We start from the raw sequence: 14797 nt of genomic DNA on the forward strand, positions 1-14797 counted from the left end.
TAGGCTATAATAATAATAAGCTTTATTTGTATAGCACCTTTCATACACAGAATGCAGCTCAAAGTGCTTTACATTTGAAGCATGTAACACAATAATTGTCAGTCAGTCATTATCAATCACTTTCACTTTTCTTCATTGCTGTGGCCGTTTATGATCCAATCAGCTACTACCTCCTTCTGCAGTAATGGAGATAAACAGCAACACAGTTTTGAATGGCAAGTAAAAAAATAGATTAATGGATTGATTGAATTGACTAACCTGAAAGAGCCTCCCGATAGAGCTGCACAAAGTGGCTAAAGATGTCCTTCGGAATGGTCTTCTCATCTGGTAGGCACTGAAGCAATACTACCAATTCTGGCTGGCCCACAGCATGCATGCCCTTTGTCATGGCACACCAGCATTTCATGTTCAAATCTTCACACAGTTGAGACAGTTAGGGGTGGATTGTTGTAGTTTGGAGAAATAAAAAAAAGTAGTCAGCAATACAAAAAATATAGGGTCCACCAAAATCGAGGGCAGTAATATTGCAATAAATCTTCCATTGTATGTGCCATTTGTTTTGACACTGAAGCATATTTGTATACTGTATATTAACTGTGCAGGTAAAATAACAAATGCTGTTTTGATGATTTTTTGATGATTGATGATCAGTTTCTCTTGTACTGTTGTGCATTAAATTGACCTATTCATATTTTCTCCTATTTTGACTGTATTGCTGATGAATACATACAGGAATTACAATGTGCTGCTTTTTAAAAGAGTTTGGTCCAGTCAAACGGACAAGAGATATTTCAGTCCTCTTTAGTGGTAATTTCAGGACATCCCCTCTTAGACTATTTAGCCAATCATTTTGCATTGAATTTTTCAGCACAACTGTTCCATTCATTCAAAGCCGAGGGCTGCAATTTCATAACATTGTATTTTACAGTTATTGAGAGAAAATTAAGTACAGTGGGCAGTGTTTCGACTTGGCCAGCTTCACTCGCGGTCCGCGCGTGGGATCACACGGTGTCACGCGACTTTAATTTGTATTTTCCCAGTGAGACGCTGCAACAACCCAAACAACCGGTAGATGGCTCAAGTGAGTAGGGTGTCTCGTAAAAAGAAATGGAGCCTGGAAAACCCTACACAGACTTCACTACAGACTTTAGCAGACTGGTTTAGAAATAATTTAATAGCCAGAAATATGCCTGCCCTGCCCTAATAAAGAAATATTTGGTTAACTGCGAGTGAATCCCGTTTGCAGCTGTAGAAGAAACGCAGGACAAATTAAACATTCTGGTTTTCTCCGAGTGCAACGATGATAGACAGACATCATTTGGACAAAATATAGAGCATATTAACCTCCGTTGCTCAGCCAAATGCCTTCCTGTTACGTCCTGTTATCACTGAGTTACAGGCGATAAACGATTTTTGATGGTCACAAGTTTACTTCATTAGCGGTTTATTTTTTTGATTATTAAAGTGTTTCATTTAAAGGTTTGACTTCGTGCTTATTCAGAGCATTTAGTGCTCTTCCCAATCCCAGACGTTCACATTGCATGTTTGTTTGTAATGGATGCAACCGCGAGATACGCTTGTCATAGGCGCCGATACCGTGGGCGCTCCGTCTCTCGGGCACCCACTGAAAACATCGAGCACCCACGTGTGCCAGCTTACAGTCCCGGCTAAATTTATATTAATTTAAAATCAAACATCGCAGTTTATGTTAAATTCAGCATCTCTCATAATGTGATTGGATATGTTGCTGTCAATTCCCTATATACTAACCACCAATGAGAACGTCTCTCGTATGAAAATTCCTGACACTTCCCATCTGAAGAATTAACGCAAGGCTTTGTCGGGTCTTCAGCCCCGAATGTTTAAAATGTATATAGCCTAGCCCTGAATATCATTTTAAAAGTAATAAGTAAGTCTGACAAAGCTTATTGTTTTGTGACACAGCTAAACACTGGTACCTCATAGAACGTCTATAACATAGCCTAGGTGGTCGCAACTCCTAAAGCAGATAGAAAGAACTCACGCAAATCTAGCCTACAACACGCAGACAGCTTCATGCACAGGGGAGAGAGCGCACACGCACACAGGTGCTTTATGTTTTTTGGCTTCTGATGGTATCTTGCTAATTCACTGAACTGCATTAGGTGACACAAATGGTATTGCCTTTATCTTATAACTCCTTGTCTGAGCGACTACCAGGCCTATGGTTTTTAAAAGTCAGATGTTCCCTGACAAATACATTCTGCCTGCATGCAGTGTGACAGTAGGCCATTTCTGTAAAACAAACTAATTTATTTGCGAAACTTTATGCAGTAGAACTACACGCAGTAGGCATGCAGGACATAATGTTTGCGCAGGAGAGAGTCTGAGAATAAGAGCGCAGGCACGCACGCAACCACCAAGGATTAGAACACTATAGGATACGATTTGAAGGCCATGGACATACATCTTTCTTTCGAAAACAGAAATGGTGAAGCAAGGTATAGGCAAGACTGAGATACATTGCTGGTCAAAACGTTAGCGTAAGAACTGGTTTATAATGCTGAATGAAGCACAAAGCACATCCACTGTTTAAAGTCACAAACACAACGAACTAAGGTAACTTTTATGCATGCGCGAACCTATACATACTGGTAGATTTATTCCTGCAGGCTGCCCGTTTTGGCTGTCATACTTAAATGGCTTCGCAAGAAGTAGGCCTAGACCATAACTTGTACTACTGTCATCTTCTTTAAGAACTTTTCCCAATATTTCCCATAGCCTATATCGCTTTTCCTGAAGGGGTGTCTTTATTATTTTAACTCACGTCTTCAGCTTCTTTACTGTTGACTTTACTGTATTGATGCTTTACTGTATTGATCTAATTTCGGGCAGACCGCGCAACACTGTGCGCTATGTAGATCGTTTCTCGTACCATTTGATTTCTCAAAATTTAGGTCTACTAGGCCCACAATAACGTCATCACCAAATACATCTTTTATTTTTAGTTGATCAACCACAAAGAGCAGCCCAAGGTAACCAGTTGTTGTAGATGAGAGGCAACCCCTTATTTCAGATAGCCTGGACAACATGTTACCTGGGTGTTGCCTACGTTATTAATTAATGGTAGCCTACAATAGTTAATTGATTCGCGTAACATATTAGTTGGCTCAAAGAGTAGGGAATCAGGATGGAGAGTCACGCGTGTGTTGCTTTTGCGGGATAGAATCCAGTTTAATGCTAGTTTTCAAAACATATATTTTTTTACATGTCTTTTGCTCATGGCGTATGAAAAGCGACTTCAAACCGCCTAAAACAACTTGTTTGTGAATGTCTGACAACTGCTGCAGCGCATGCACGCACAAGGAAACCAGTAGGTGGAGAAACCAGAAGGCACACAACACCGGAACGATTTTAAGGCTATTTCGCATAGGCTACTCAATGGTGCTATTTCACACGCATTATAGCGACCCCACTCACCGGGGTTAGGTGGAAGGTGTTAACAGGCGATTGGCGTAGCCTACAGTGGACTAGGGCTGTCAAAACTGCTCAAAAATTGCTTGACAGGGGGGGATCCCAAGCAGCTTTCAGCCATAAGGCATTTCCTAATTCACCCGACACTGATATTCAAAATGTTGAAACTATTTCGGCATAGCATAAGCAGTTTAATTAAATGTAATGTTAGTTGTAAACAAACGGGCTATTTGGTGAGCCTTGGCCTCACAGATAGGCCTATTAACTGACCGCCAGATTCACGTTGGCTGGGGGGCAGGGGGGGGGCCCAAGGGTCTATGATATGTTAATTCGGCCCTGCCCCCAACGAACGCAACTTTCCACCTCTGAGACAGCTTAAAAGAAGTCTAGAGGACTCCTAACTCACTGACCTACTTACTGTAGGCTGCGCAAACCACCGAGAAAGAAGCAGAAATGGATGCTTAGGAGGTGAAACAGAGTCTGGCCTCTTGTGACAGGCGTTTTAGTTGCACCGGCAAAGAAAGCAAAGTCTGAGGTGTGGAAAAGTTTTGATCATGTGCATAATGAGAATAATGAGCCAGTGGTTATGTAAAATCCAAAGGATGCAACATTCTGTAGAACGGCAGGGAATTCGTCGCTGATAAGGCATGTTGATCAAAGCTGTCAGTGCCCATCAGGATCACATCGTTTGTTAGGCTACAGCAACAAAATCAAACCCTGCAAAGGTGAAACAAATGATTACGGAGAAGAAGTGTGTCAGCTTTCGCTGTAAAGACATTAGGCCTTTTAATATCGTAAATGGCGAGGGGTTTGAAAAGCTGGAGCAAGAACTATTTAATGTCGGGGCTGCGTATGGGAGGGTTCCCGCAAACTTCAGAATGCTGAGAGGACTTGCTATTTTATTTCTTTGTTCCAACTTCCAAGTGGCCTAGGCTACGTTAGTCATGAATAAATGATGTCAAATGTTACTCATTCTTGACAAAAGGCAAAAGAGCTGCGTGCGTGCGGACATTTGAATAATGTCGGGCTGTAAACGCGTTCGGGCTTTTAAAAAGCTGTCAGTCTCGGGCTCGGTCAGGGCTCGGGCTGATTTCTGTGGGGGTCGGGTCTTGTCGGGCCTAAATTTAAAGGCCGATTATAGCTCTACTTCACTGAGCAACAGTGGGTGGAGACCTTTAGATTCACAAGTCAGGGTTTGAAGAATTATGACGAATGATAGACCTGGCTGTTGCCCCGAGTACTCGTTGTCGGATGCCTATCCCAACAAACAAGCCATCGCATCTATCTATCCATAAATTGCAGGAATGTCTGTCTGTCTGTCTGCGTGTCGTTGGTCCGTTCGATGAGTAGTGTCTTGCTACTGGCATGAGTAAGTGCAGTGCATAGTATATCGTTATATATCGGCTTTCTCCGCTCTACCATAGCCACCCTCTCACACAGAACTGCGCGCAGGACCAGAGAGAGGATAAGCGGAGATTTGGCAGCACCAAATCACGGTTAAAATGCAAGATATTTGATTATCATCTCTGATCTCAACAATAAAGACTTCCTGTATGTTTACTTGCATAAAATGATTACGCGGATTTTGCAACAACAGGCCAACAAACACGAGTAGGCTATGTAGTTCTATTCAAAATTACATGAAAAGTATGTGCAATAAACTGATGCTTTGAATAGCCCAGGCTACATTGGACGTGAGACTTTGAATAAACAAACTACATTTCTGACTGCAAGGTCCCAAATTGAAACAAGCCATGGGCTAATGGTCCCGAATTTAACGTTTCAGAAGACGTGCCACACAGCTAGACAACAAGTGGCAGACAGAGAAACGTCACTTATGCTACCAAACACTGCTTTTGAGTCACATCGTTGCAAATGTTAAACGATCATAAAATGGCTTGTCTTCACTATCAGGAAAGTTATGCAATAAGCTAGGCCTATAGCCTTAACTCAAAACATTTGTTATTCCATTCCGATCTGTAGAAATCACATGCAGTCATGCCTAAATTCTTCTTAGGCTACTGCACATTAATTATAGGCTAATATATTATGATATTCAGTATACATTATTGAATGCTTAGCTGGAATGATGTTTTTCCCTATCATCCTATTGTTAAAGCAGGCATACCTGCGGGCATGTATCGGGCTACAGGTTTTCTACAGGAATGGCATGTTTGAACGGGCACTGCACTAGTTGTATAAACTTGCGATGTGTGCCAATCGAGTTGTTGGCGAAAACTTTAGCGTCAGCAAAACAGCTGTGCACCGATGCGTGTATTCAGTTTTATTCTACGGAAACAAGCAAGAGAACACACCAAGTTGCCTAATGTTATAGGGAAGCGCCAGAGATTGTTGAGATTCTCGTTACCAACGTGTAGTCAAGCCTTAAGCCATACCCAAGTAGCCTAAATCGAGGTAATGTTTAATTATGCATGATTTATTTTGTTATTGAATTCGTAGGCTGGGATTACTCTCGGCAAGTCTCCTGCTTTTTCAGAAGGGGGGCGGCAGGCAGAGCGATGTACAGTGGCAGAGCGACGCACAGTGGCTGAAAGTAGTACTAAAGCTTCACGCAGCTTCACGGCCTCGTAATGCGCGAATGAAGTGGTCATTTGAAAGCGATGCCCACTGTAAATGGAGAAGAGTGAATGACATTGAAATCAAAAGTGGCTGTGGTAAACGGTAGTAGCAACACCTGCAAACATAACATGAAAGGCGCTTAAAATAAAATGTATTATTATTATTATTATTATTATACTTCTAAAAGTTTAAGTTGACGTTTGCATCGTATATTCTGCTTGAAAATGTTGAGAAAGGACAAGGAGGCTTTGAAAACTGCTAACACCACACGCTCAAAGCCAGACTCTCTAAAGAGCAAGGCTAATTGTGAAGCGCCTAGCATCGAGGCTGACACTTTGAGTGCTACTAAGTTCACAGATGCCTTGCAAGCTTAAAAATATGCAGCAAAATTGACTCTAATCGCTATCCAGCAATCTCCGTTCTGAAATTACAGCCGTTAAAGAGGAACTTAAAAACTCCTTGTCTGGCTTGCAGGCTACTGTAGATAAGCATAGCGCCACTTTTCATGATCTAGAGCAGTGTTTCCCAAAGACTGGGTCGCAGGAGATTTTATTTGGGTCGCCAGCACAATTTATGTTGTCTAATAAATTAAATATTGGTGGTTGCATGCATGTTGCATGTTAGATCTGAAGTGAAATGGGTCGCGATGGTCTGTCATTTTTAAAAAGTGGGTCCCCAGAAAAAAAGTTTGGGAAACACTGATCTAGAGTGCTTTGCCACAACACACAGCGACACTGTCGCTAGCATGGAGTCAAAACTTAGCAAACTATCCGCCGAAGTATGCACACTGAAAACCAAGTGTGACGAACTGGAGGGCAGGCAGAGAAGACACAACCTTCGCATACTGGGCATACCCGAGGGAGATGAAGGGTCTCGTCCTACTGAATTCATCGCTCAACTGCTTCAGGATGTGCTGGAGTTGGAGGAGAAGCCTTTGCTGGACAGGGCGCATCGTTCTCTGCGTCCAAAGTCGAAGAAGGAAAAGCCACCGCGAGCATTTGCCATCAGAGTGCATTACTACCATGTCCGTGACCAGATTCTCGGACGAGCAGCTGAGGCGTCTCCATTAATGCGCGAGGGTCACAGGTTGTCTATCTTTCCTGACTTCACGGCAGAGGTTGCAAAGAGGTGTGCAGCATTTGTGTCGTTTTAAAAGAAGATTCTGTGTGACCACCCTTCAATCAAATTCAGACTTTTATTCCTGGCTGAACTGAAGTTAACGATGCCATCAGGTGAGGTCCACAAATTCACTGATCCGGGCGCAGCTATGGACTTCGTCAACTCTGCAGTGCATCCACCAGCAGATTAGAATAATATTGCGGTAGCCTATGTTTTACCATAGAAATGGGATGCTGTTATATCTTTTTCAAGGGCTGTTCTGAGAAGTTTGCTGAATGATAGGTCTGAAACAGCAAGTGTTGGGCTAGGCCCATCACTCAACCAGTTAGTCTACCATCCCATTTGAGTAGCCCTCATCTATGCAAGTTCTGCAAGCATTCTCCATTTTTTTGGATAACTTTTTTACTTTTGTTATTGCTTATGTGAATTACAAAATACTGTGCTTTTTTAACCTTTACATTTGATACATTTATAGCACTTGGCCAGTGGGGCGAGTAGTGGGTTAATATAGTCTCTATAGGTAGTTTGATAATGTGTTCCTTAGGGAGTGTAGGTGCACGTGTCATGTTCTTGATGACGCTTCAGCAGTTTGTGGTTTGTCTCTTCGTCTACAATCAGTTGTTTTGTTTTTCTTTTTTTCTTTGTGTATAGGCCCTCTGATGTATACAACGGTATCCTCTGACAATCCTGTAAGGTTTTACAAACTAATAGATTACATATTTACTGCTTTATCTGATCTCTCAAAGCAGTCCTAATCCTATTCTCCAATTTGGTGGACACACACTAAAATGTACTAGCTGGAATGTACAGGGACTGAATCAACCTGTTAAGAGGAGCAAAGTTCTTCACCACCTTCAAAGTATGGGGACTCTTTTTGCGTTTTTCTATTGCCTTTTTACAAGAAACACACCCGAAAGCAGATAATCACTCTTTGTTGCATAAACGATGGGTTGGTCAGATGTATCACTCCCACTACAGCTGTAAGGCAAGGGTACCTGCTATTCTCATTCACAGATCTGTGCCATTCACTTTATCACATACCAAACTAGATAAGAATGGAAGATTTGTCATAGTTACAGGTAAACTTTATAATACCCCAGTGATATTAGCCAATGTCTATGCTCCCAATTGGGACGATGAACGTTTTTTCAAGTCCTTTCTATCTTCCTTCCAAGACATGCAGTCTCACTGCCTCATTCTAGGAGGTGACTAACTGCTGGCTTAATCCTTCTTTAGATCAGTCCTCTATGAATATGAAGCCTCAAACAAAGTCTGCTGAACTAATTAAGTCCTTTCTAAAAGAGTTTGCTGTATCCGATATCTGGCGGTTTCTAAATCCAACTAGCAGAGCTTATTCGTTCTTCTCAAATATGCACCACACTTTCACACGTATAGATTATTTTTTTATAGACAACCGACTTCTTCCTGCTGTCCACTCCTGCACTTATAACCCCATAGGTATTTCTGATCATGGCCCTGTGACATTAGAACTCAACTGGAAAGGTCATACGAAGACACGCCCACCGTTTTAACACCCGGCTATTGTCAGATGATGACTTTGTAAATTATATGTCTACTCATATTGATGTGTTTATTCAGATAAATAAAACTGAGGACACTTCTCCCTCTACCCTATGGGAAACATTTAAAGCTTACACCTGGGGTCATATAATCTCATTTGCAAGCCATGAGAGAAGAATGAGGGAAAGAAAAATGGCAGATCTAACGTCTCGGATCTCACGTCTCTTCCTCCTTTCGGCAAATCAGATCATGCTGCAATATTCCTTATGCCCAGGTACCAGCAAAAACTGAAACGCGAGCCTCCAGCCATGCATGAGGTGACACTCTGGTCAGAGGAGTCTGAGAACATGCTCCAAGATGCGCTGAGCATTGTGGACTGGGATGTGTTCAGATCTGAAGAGAACATTGATGAGTTTAAAGAAGCAGTAGTGGGGTTCATAGGGAAGCTTGTGGATGACACTGTTCCCAAAGCCATCATGAAGACATACCCAAACCAAAAGCCATTGGTAAACTTCTTCTATCTTCTATCTGGAAACATGGAGGAATATAAAGCTGCCACATACAATCTACGGAGAATGGTGAAAGAAGCCAAGAGACGGTATGGGGAAAATATCCAGTCCCAGTTTGAACAGTCAGATTCCAGGTGTATGTGGCAAGGGCTACATGCGATGTCGGACTACAAATCACCAACTTCCACCATTGTGAACGCTGACCCCTCACTGGCAGATGAACTAACCAAAACGCAGAGGACATCACCCAGGTGCATGTTGAATGCGCGTCAGTCCTGCCAGGCCCAGTGGAGACTGCGTTCATGACGCTCTCAGAGCATGATGTGCGGAGAGCATTTAGGAGCGTAAACACCAGAAAAGCGGCAGGTCCAGATGGCATTCCTGGACGAGCTCCTGTATTCACCGAAATATTCAACCTCTCTTTGGCTCAGTCAACTGTACCAACATGTTTTAAAAGATCAACAATTGTTCCTGTTCCAAATAATTCACATCCTGTTGGCCTGAATGACTACCGTCCAGTTGCTCTGACGTCTATAGCCATGAAGTGCTTTGAGAGGTTGGTCAAAAATTACATCTGCTCATCATTTCCCCTAAATCTAGATCCCTTGCAGTTTGCATATCGGACTAATACAACCCCAAAACAGAAAAAGTTGGGACGTTGTGTAAAATGCAAATAAAAACAGAATGATATAATATACAAGTCTTGTAAACCCATATTTAGCAGCAAAAAAGACATAGACAACATATCAAATGTTGAAAATGAAAATTTGGTCTATTTCATGGAAAGTATATGTTAATTTTAAATTTGATGCCAGCAACATGTTGCAAAAAAAGTTGGCAAGGGAGCATGTTTACCACTGTGCTGCTTCACCTCTTCATTTAACACAATTCTGTAAATGTTTAGGAACTGAGGAGACTCAGGAACCTTGTATCCTTGAGACCATTTGCTACAGTTTTGATAATGAAATGTTGTCCCATTAATCCCTGATATAGGATTTCAGTTTCTCAACAGTATGGGGTATTCTTAGTCATGCTTTCCATTCCATTATGCACCTAATTTGACAAATCTGGACTACAGACAAGCCATCTTAGCACCTGGACTCTTCCTCTATGGAGAAATACTATTTAAATATGTGCAGAATTCATTTTGCCATTGTTTTCCTGAAATATTCAAGGTCGTCCCTGGAAAAGACATTGCCTGGATGGTAGTATATGTTGCTCAAAACCTGTATACATCATTCAGAATTGATTGTGCTTTGCCAAATGTGCAAGATGCCCATGTTGTAGGCACTAATACTCCTCCACACCGTCATAGATGTTGGGTTTCGAACTGAGCACTAAAACAAGTTGGATACTTAGATAGGCCCTCTCCTCTTTAGCCCGGATGAGTCCATGATTTCCAAAAAAAATGGCAAACTTTGATTGGTCTAACCACAGGACCTTTTTCCATGTTACCTTAAAACAAGCTCAGGCCCAGATAAGAGGGTGGCATTTTCTGTATCATGTCTCAATACAATTTTAGCTGTTACAATTTTGGCTGGTTTTTGAATTGAGTATCAAACTGGGCTTATAGACAGTGGTTATCGGAGGTTGTCCTGAGCCCATACAATGACAGGTCTGGAAACAGGTCTGGTGTTGATGCAGTGCCATCTGAGGTCCAAAAGACCACGGCCATCCAATGTGTTTTTCAGCTTGATAAGATTTATCAACCACTTATGATCAATGACTCAAGTGGAAAGGGTAGAGAGTTTTAAATATCTTGGAGTCCATATTACTAAAGACCTGACTTGGACCAAGCACATTAATTCACGGGTGAAAAAGGGTCATCAGCGTCTTTTCCACATCAGACGCCTCAAGTACTTCAAGCTACCTCAACAACTACTGAATAACTTTTACAGAACCACCATTGAAAGTGTTATCACTGGAAGTATAACAGCTTGGTATGGAAATAGCACTGAGCTAGACCGTAAAGCTCTGAAGAGAGTAGTGAGATCAGCTGAACGTACCACCAGAAGTGCCCTACCCAACCTACAGGAAATTTACATAAGGAGATGTCGGTCAAGAACAAGAAAAATGATCATGGATCCCAGTCACCCCAACAACTGCCTTCTCTAACTTATGGTCTGGGAAACGTTACTGCTGCCTGAAGTCCAACACGGAGAGAATGCAGAAAAGTTTTTACCCCCAGGCTATCAGGATTCTAAATAAGGATTATAGTAGGAGCACCAGCATAGCCTAACACTTTGCACTTTGGACTTTCTTTCTTTATTCTTCTCCCTTTTTTTATATAGATCCTTTGCACAGTCTTGGAGTCAGTGGAACAAGCATTTAACTGCATTTATAGGCTACCTGTATAATGTATGTGACAAATAAACATTTGATTTGATTTGACAACTTGATCAAAGCTATGCTTCTTCTCCATCCCCAGATGCATATAAACAGAGACTTATATTACAAGCAGAGTTTTACCGTTATGGTAACAAAACAAATATTAAAAACATTATAAATGTTTTTATATATTATAAATGTTTTTATTATTATTATTGTTCTCATCATTATCATCATCATCTTTAACCAAAATGAAAGCAATTTCTTAACTTTACAGCATAAAACGCATTCATTCTAAATGGGGTCATTTTTGACCCCACTCATGGAAGAGCGTAGGTGTTGGTAGGTAATGCATCTAAGGCCCCACATCATCACATACCCTTCACCATACCTAGAGATTGGCATGGTGTGTTTTTCAGTTAGCCTATTAGCTGGTTTGATGCTCATTAAGTTCAATGTAAATCAAACCAGCTAATAGGTTAAGGCCAAGGGAACTTCATCAGGATGCATAGTATCCTGGATCCATGAAATAAGTGGCATTTAAAAATAAAAAATCTGCCTGCCTCTATGGGAATTTAACATAAAGGTCAAATACTTATAGCCCCTGTAATTTAAGGAAGAACATTTATTTATTTACGATACATTCTTCATTCACTAAGAAAATTGGTGTCCTTAAAGTTTGGATTTTTACATTTTTTTGCATTAAGCATTAAGGCATTAAGATCAATTTCTAACAGATGATTTTATATTCCTCTTTTTAGTCAACTTTAGCATGGGTTCAAATACTTATTCTCCCCACTGTATGTTGTAGTATGCGATTAAGAAAACCACCGCTATGGTGAGTACAATGGTTAGATTGATTTGTTTAGATCCAGTGAGATTGCTGCCTTGACAACGCTACATCATGGCTTCGGTACTCTATTGTTGCAGCAGACCCTACTGGAACGGAGCGCTTCAGTTACGTGCCCGGTGCAGCCTCCCTATTAGCCTACCGACATCGTATAAGAGCAGCTCGAGTGGATTCAGTTTCTCTGAAAATAAGCGCTCATACCTCCATCACCTAATTTTATGCCTCCATGTTTGATGACCATATTACACAGTTGAGTTTTAATCAGTCTAACAGTTGTTGACTGTAGGCTTGTGACTGTTAGATGTAAAGCTATAATGGTAAACAAAATGCGTACAGCTGCAGACAATTTGGTGGTAAGAATATCCTTGATATCCTTATGCTGGGATCAGGTTTTTGTCTAATTTTTCGATTAGTCTTTTTTGTCGATTAGTCTCTTTAACCCTTAGAACCCTAAGCTGTTTTTAGGGCATTTTCACTACCTTTATTCATAAGGATTTATTCTGGTCATTGTAAGTGCCACACACATATATTATATATTGTTTTTTTCAGGAGAGTCTAGGCTATTCAGATCTGCCATCATTTCATGTATTAATACTAGCATTGATTTTATTTTGATTTTTAAAGAATTAAAATATAAAAAGTGTATTATAAAAATGTATCTCACCACAGCAAGCTCACAGCTCTACATGCATTTCATGTGTGTGTAGGGCAGACTGTCCTGAATCGGGCAATATAATTGCCATGTTGGAGGGATACTCTAGGGCTGAGCAATTTACAGAAATATTTGCTGTGTGATTTACGTAAATAAATGCCATTTTTTATTTAGTGATGAAAAATGACCTTTCTGCGCTCCATATCTGTGACACGAACTGATCTGACCTGACTTGACCCGAGGTTGCGTGTTAGCCTGCGTGCCTGTGTGTATACAGTCATAATAATTCTCAACTTTTTACTGCATTGCCATGAACAAAGTAAAGGCAAAAAAGGTGTTTATTTGTTGAACAAATTGGGATGCAATGTGAGCCTTGAATTGGATGCCATGCAGGAATTTGCTAGGATCTCAAAACCGGAATATGAACATGCTTTGCCATAGAGAAACACATGATAGCATTGGATTATAAACATGCTTTGCCACAAGAACAGACAAAAACGTGGGGTAAGTCCAGCTATATGAAGTTATTATTTTGCTGCCACTTCGTCTGTTTTATAACCCAGAAGGATGTACTTGGTATCAAATGATAGCTCTGAGTCTCCTCTTTCATCTGACATGCGTGGCATATCTATGCGATCACGGGTCCGCGAGTAATTCAAACAAGAGTAATGAGTGTGCAGCGTTGGTTTGTGTACATGACGTTATTATTTTGCAGTCACTTCGTCTGGTTTTATAAGCCAGAAGGATTGATAAACATGGTACCAATGGATAGCCCTGTGCCCCCTCTTTCATCTGATATGCTTGCCATATCGATGTGATCACGGGTTCGCGAGTAATTCAAACTAGAGTAATGTGTGTGCAGGTGAACGCAGAGAAGTATAGACTAAATATGATGCAATTTGATTTAATTTTCATACTTGATCGTACAGACAACCCCACTTCTGCTCTGTCGTGCAATAAAGGTTTCATCTTGCTGCGATGAACCGTTCCGGAGCAATGTAACAGAGAAGAAAGGGTGTGTTTTTTGACGCACTTTGCGTCAATCGGGTTCTAAGGGTTAAATCAGCTGTAGGTTATGCCATTCTGTTGATTACTTTTTCAGAAAAAGCTCTGGAGATAAAACTTAAAACGATTCTGGGATATAAGCATATTTAGTTTATAGATGATAGATGTATGTAAATCCAATCTATTGTACATTATAGGTCAGCAGTCGGTTGCACCAGTTGAACGTAAGTTCCATCTAAGCTTAGTTCCAATGTAAAGTGGTACTGGGTCAAAGACGTGACGCTTGCTTTTTCTGTCCGACTGAACTTTTTACCAATTAATTAAACATTAAAATGAATAAAATTATAACATGTATGTCTACCACCTCCCTTATACATATGCCCACTCTTATTTCTTTAAAAATAATTGGCTATTGGCCATTTTCTGCCATCTGAAGTGTGAAAACATCATGTGGGGCGACCGTCCGGCCTTGACTTCTGTTTGGACAACTGGTTTTAAATCAAACTAAAATTATTTAAATATAATCCTTACCCTATTTGGCATAATTTTAAACTTGTTTTCCATTGATTGACAAAGTTATGAAACATTTGTACATACATTTCAATCATAATAAACAAACAAATCTTGTCCGAAGATGTTCATTGTCTGAAATATCATCTGGGGCGACCATCAAGAAAATACAATTAAGGGACTTTTATTTTGACAATCATCTCAAAGAGGATGTTGCATCAGCCAGCCTCATGGTGAGGGTCCCACAGATACAACTAGCAGGTGAGTAGT

The 14797-nt window shown here is 40.8% G+C and overlaps 1 protein-coding gene across 5 annotated transcripts in view; it reads right to left on the reverse strand.

Annotated features, from left to right (window-relative positions):
- LOC143133613 (zinc finger FYVE domain-containing protein 9-like) overlaps positions 1-14797 on the reverse strand; it is a 244690-nt gene that overhangs the window by 78821 nt on the left and 151072 nt on the right. For 4 of the 5 annotated variants that reach the window (XM_076293365.1, XM_076293364.1, XM_076293361.1 and 1 more), the window contains one exon: positions 259-414. The exons of the other annotated variant lie outside the window; for it this stretch is intronic. In XM_076293365.1, coding sequence (XP_076149480.1) covers positions 259-414 — 156 coding nt within the window. The remainder of the gene's footprint in view (positions 1-258; positions 415-14797) is intronic. 5 annotated transcript variants of the gene reach the window in all.

The sequence above is a fragment of the Alosa pseudoharengus genome, unplaced genomic scaffold (assembly GCF_046254945.1).
Source record: "Alosa pseudoharengus isolate Yale_2024_CS ecotype anadromous, Long Island Sound unplaced genomic scaffold, YU_APseudo_1.1 YU_APseudo_1.1_scf_2, whole genome shotgun sequence".
NCBI classification, from domain to species: domain Eukaryota; kingdom Metazoa; phylum Chordata; class Actinopteri; order Clupeiformes; family Clupeidae; genus Alosa; species Alosa pseudoharengus.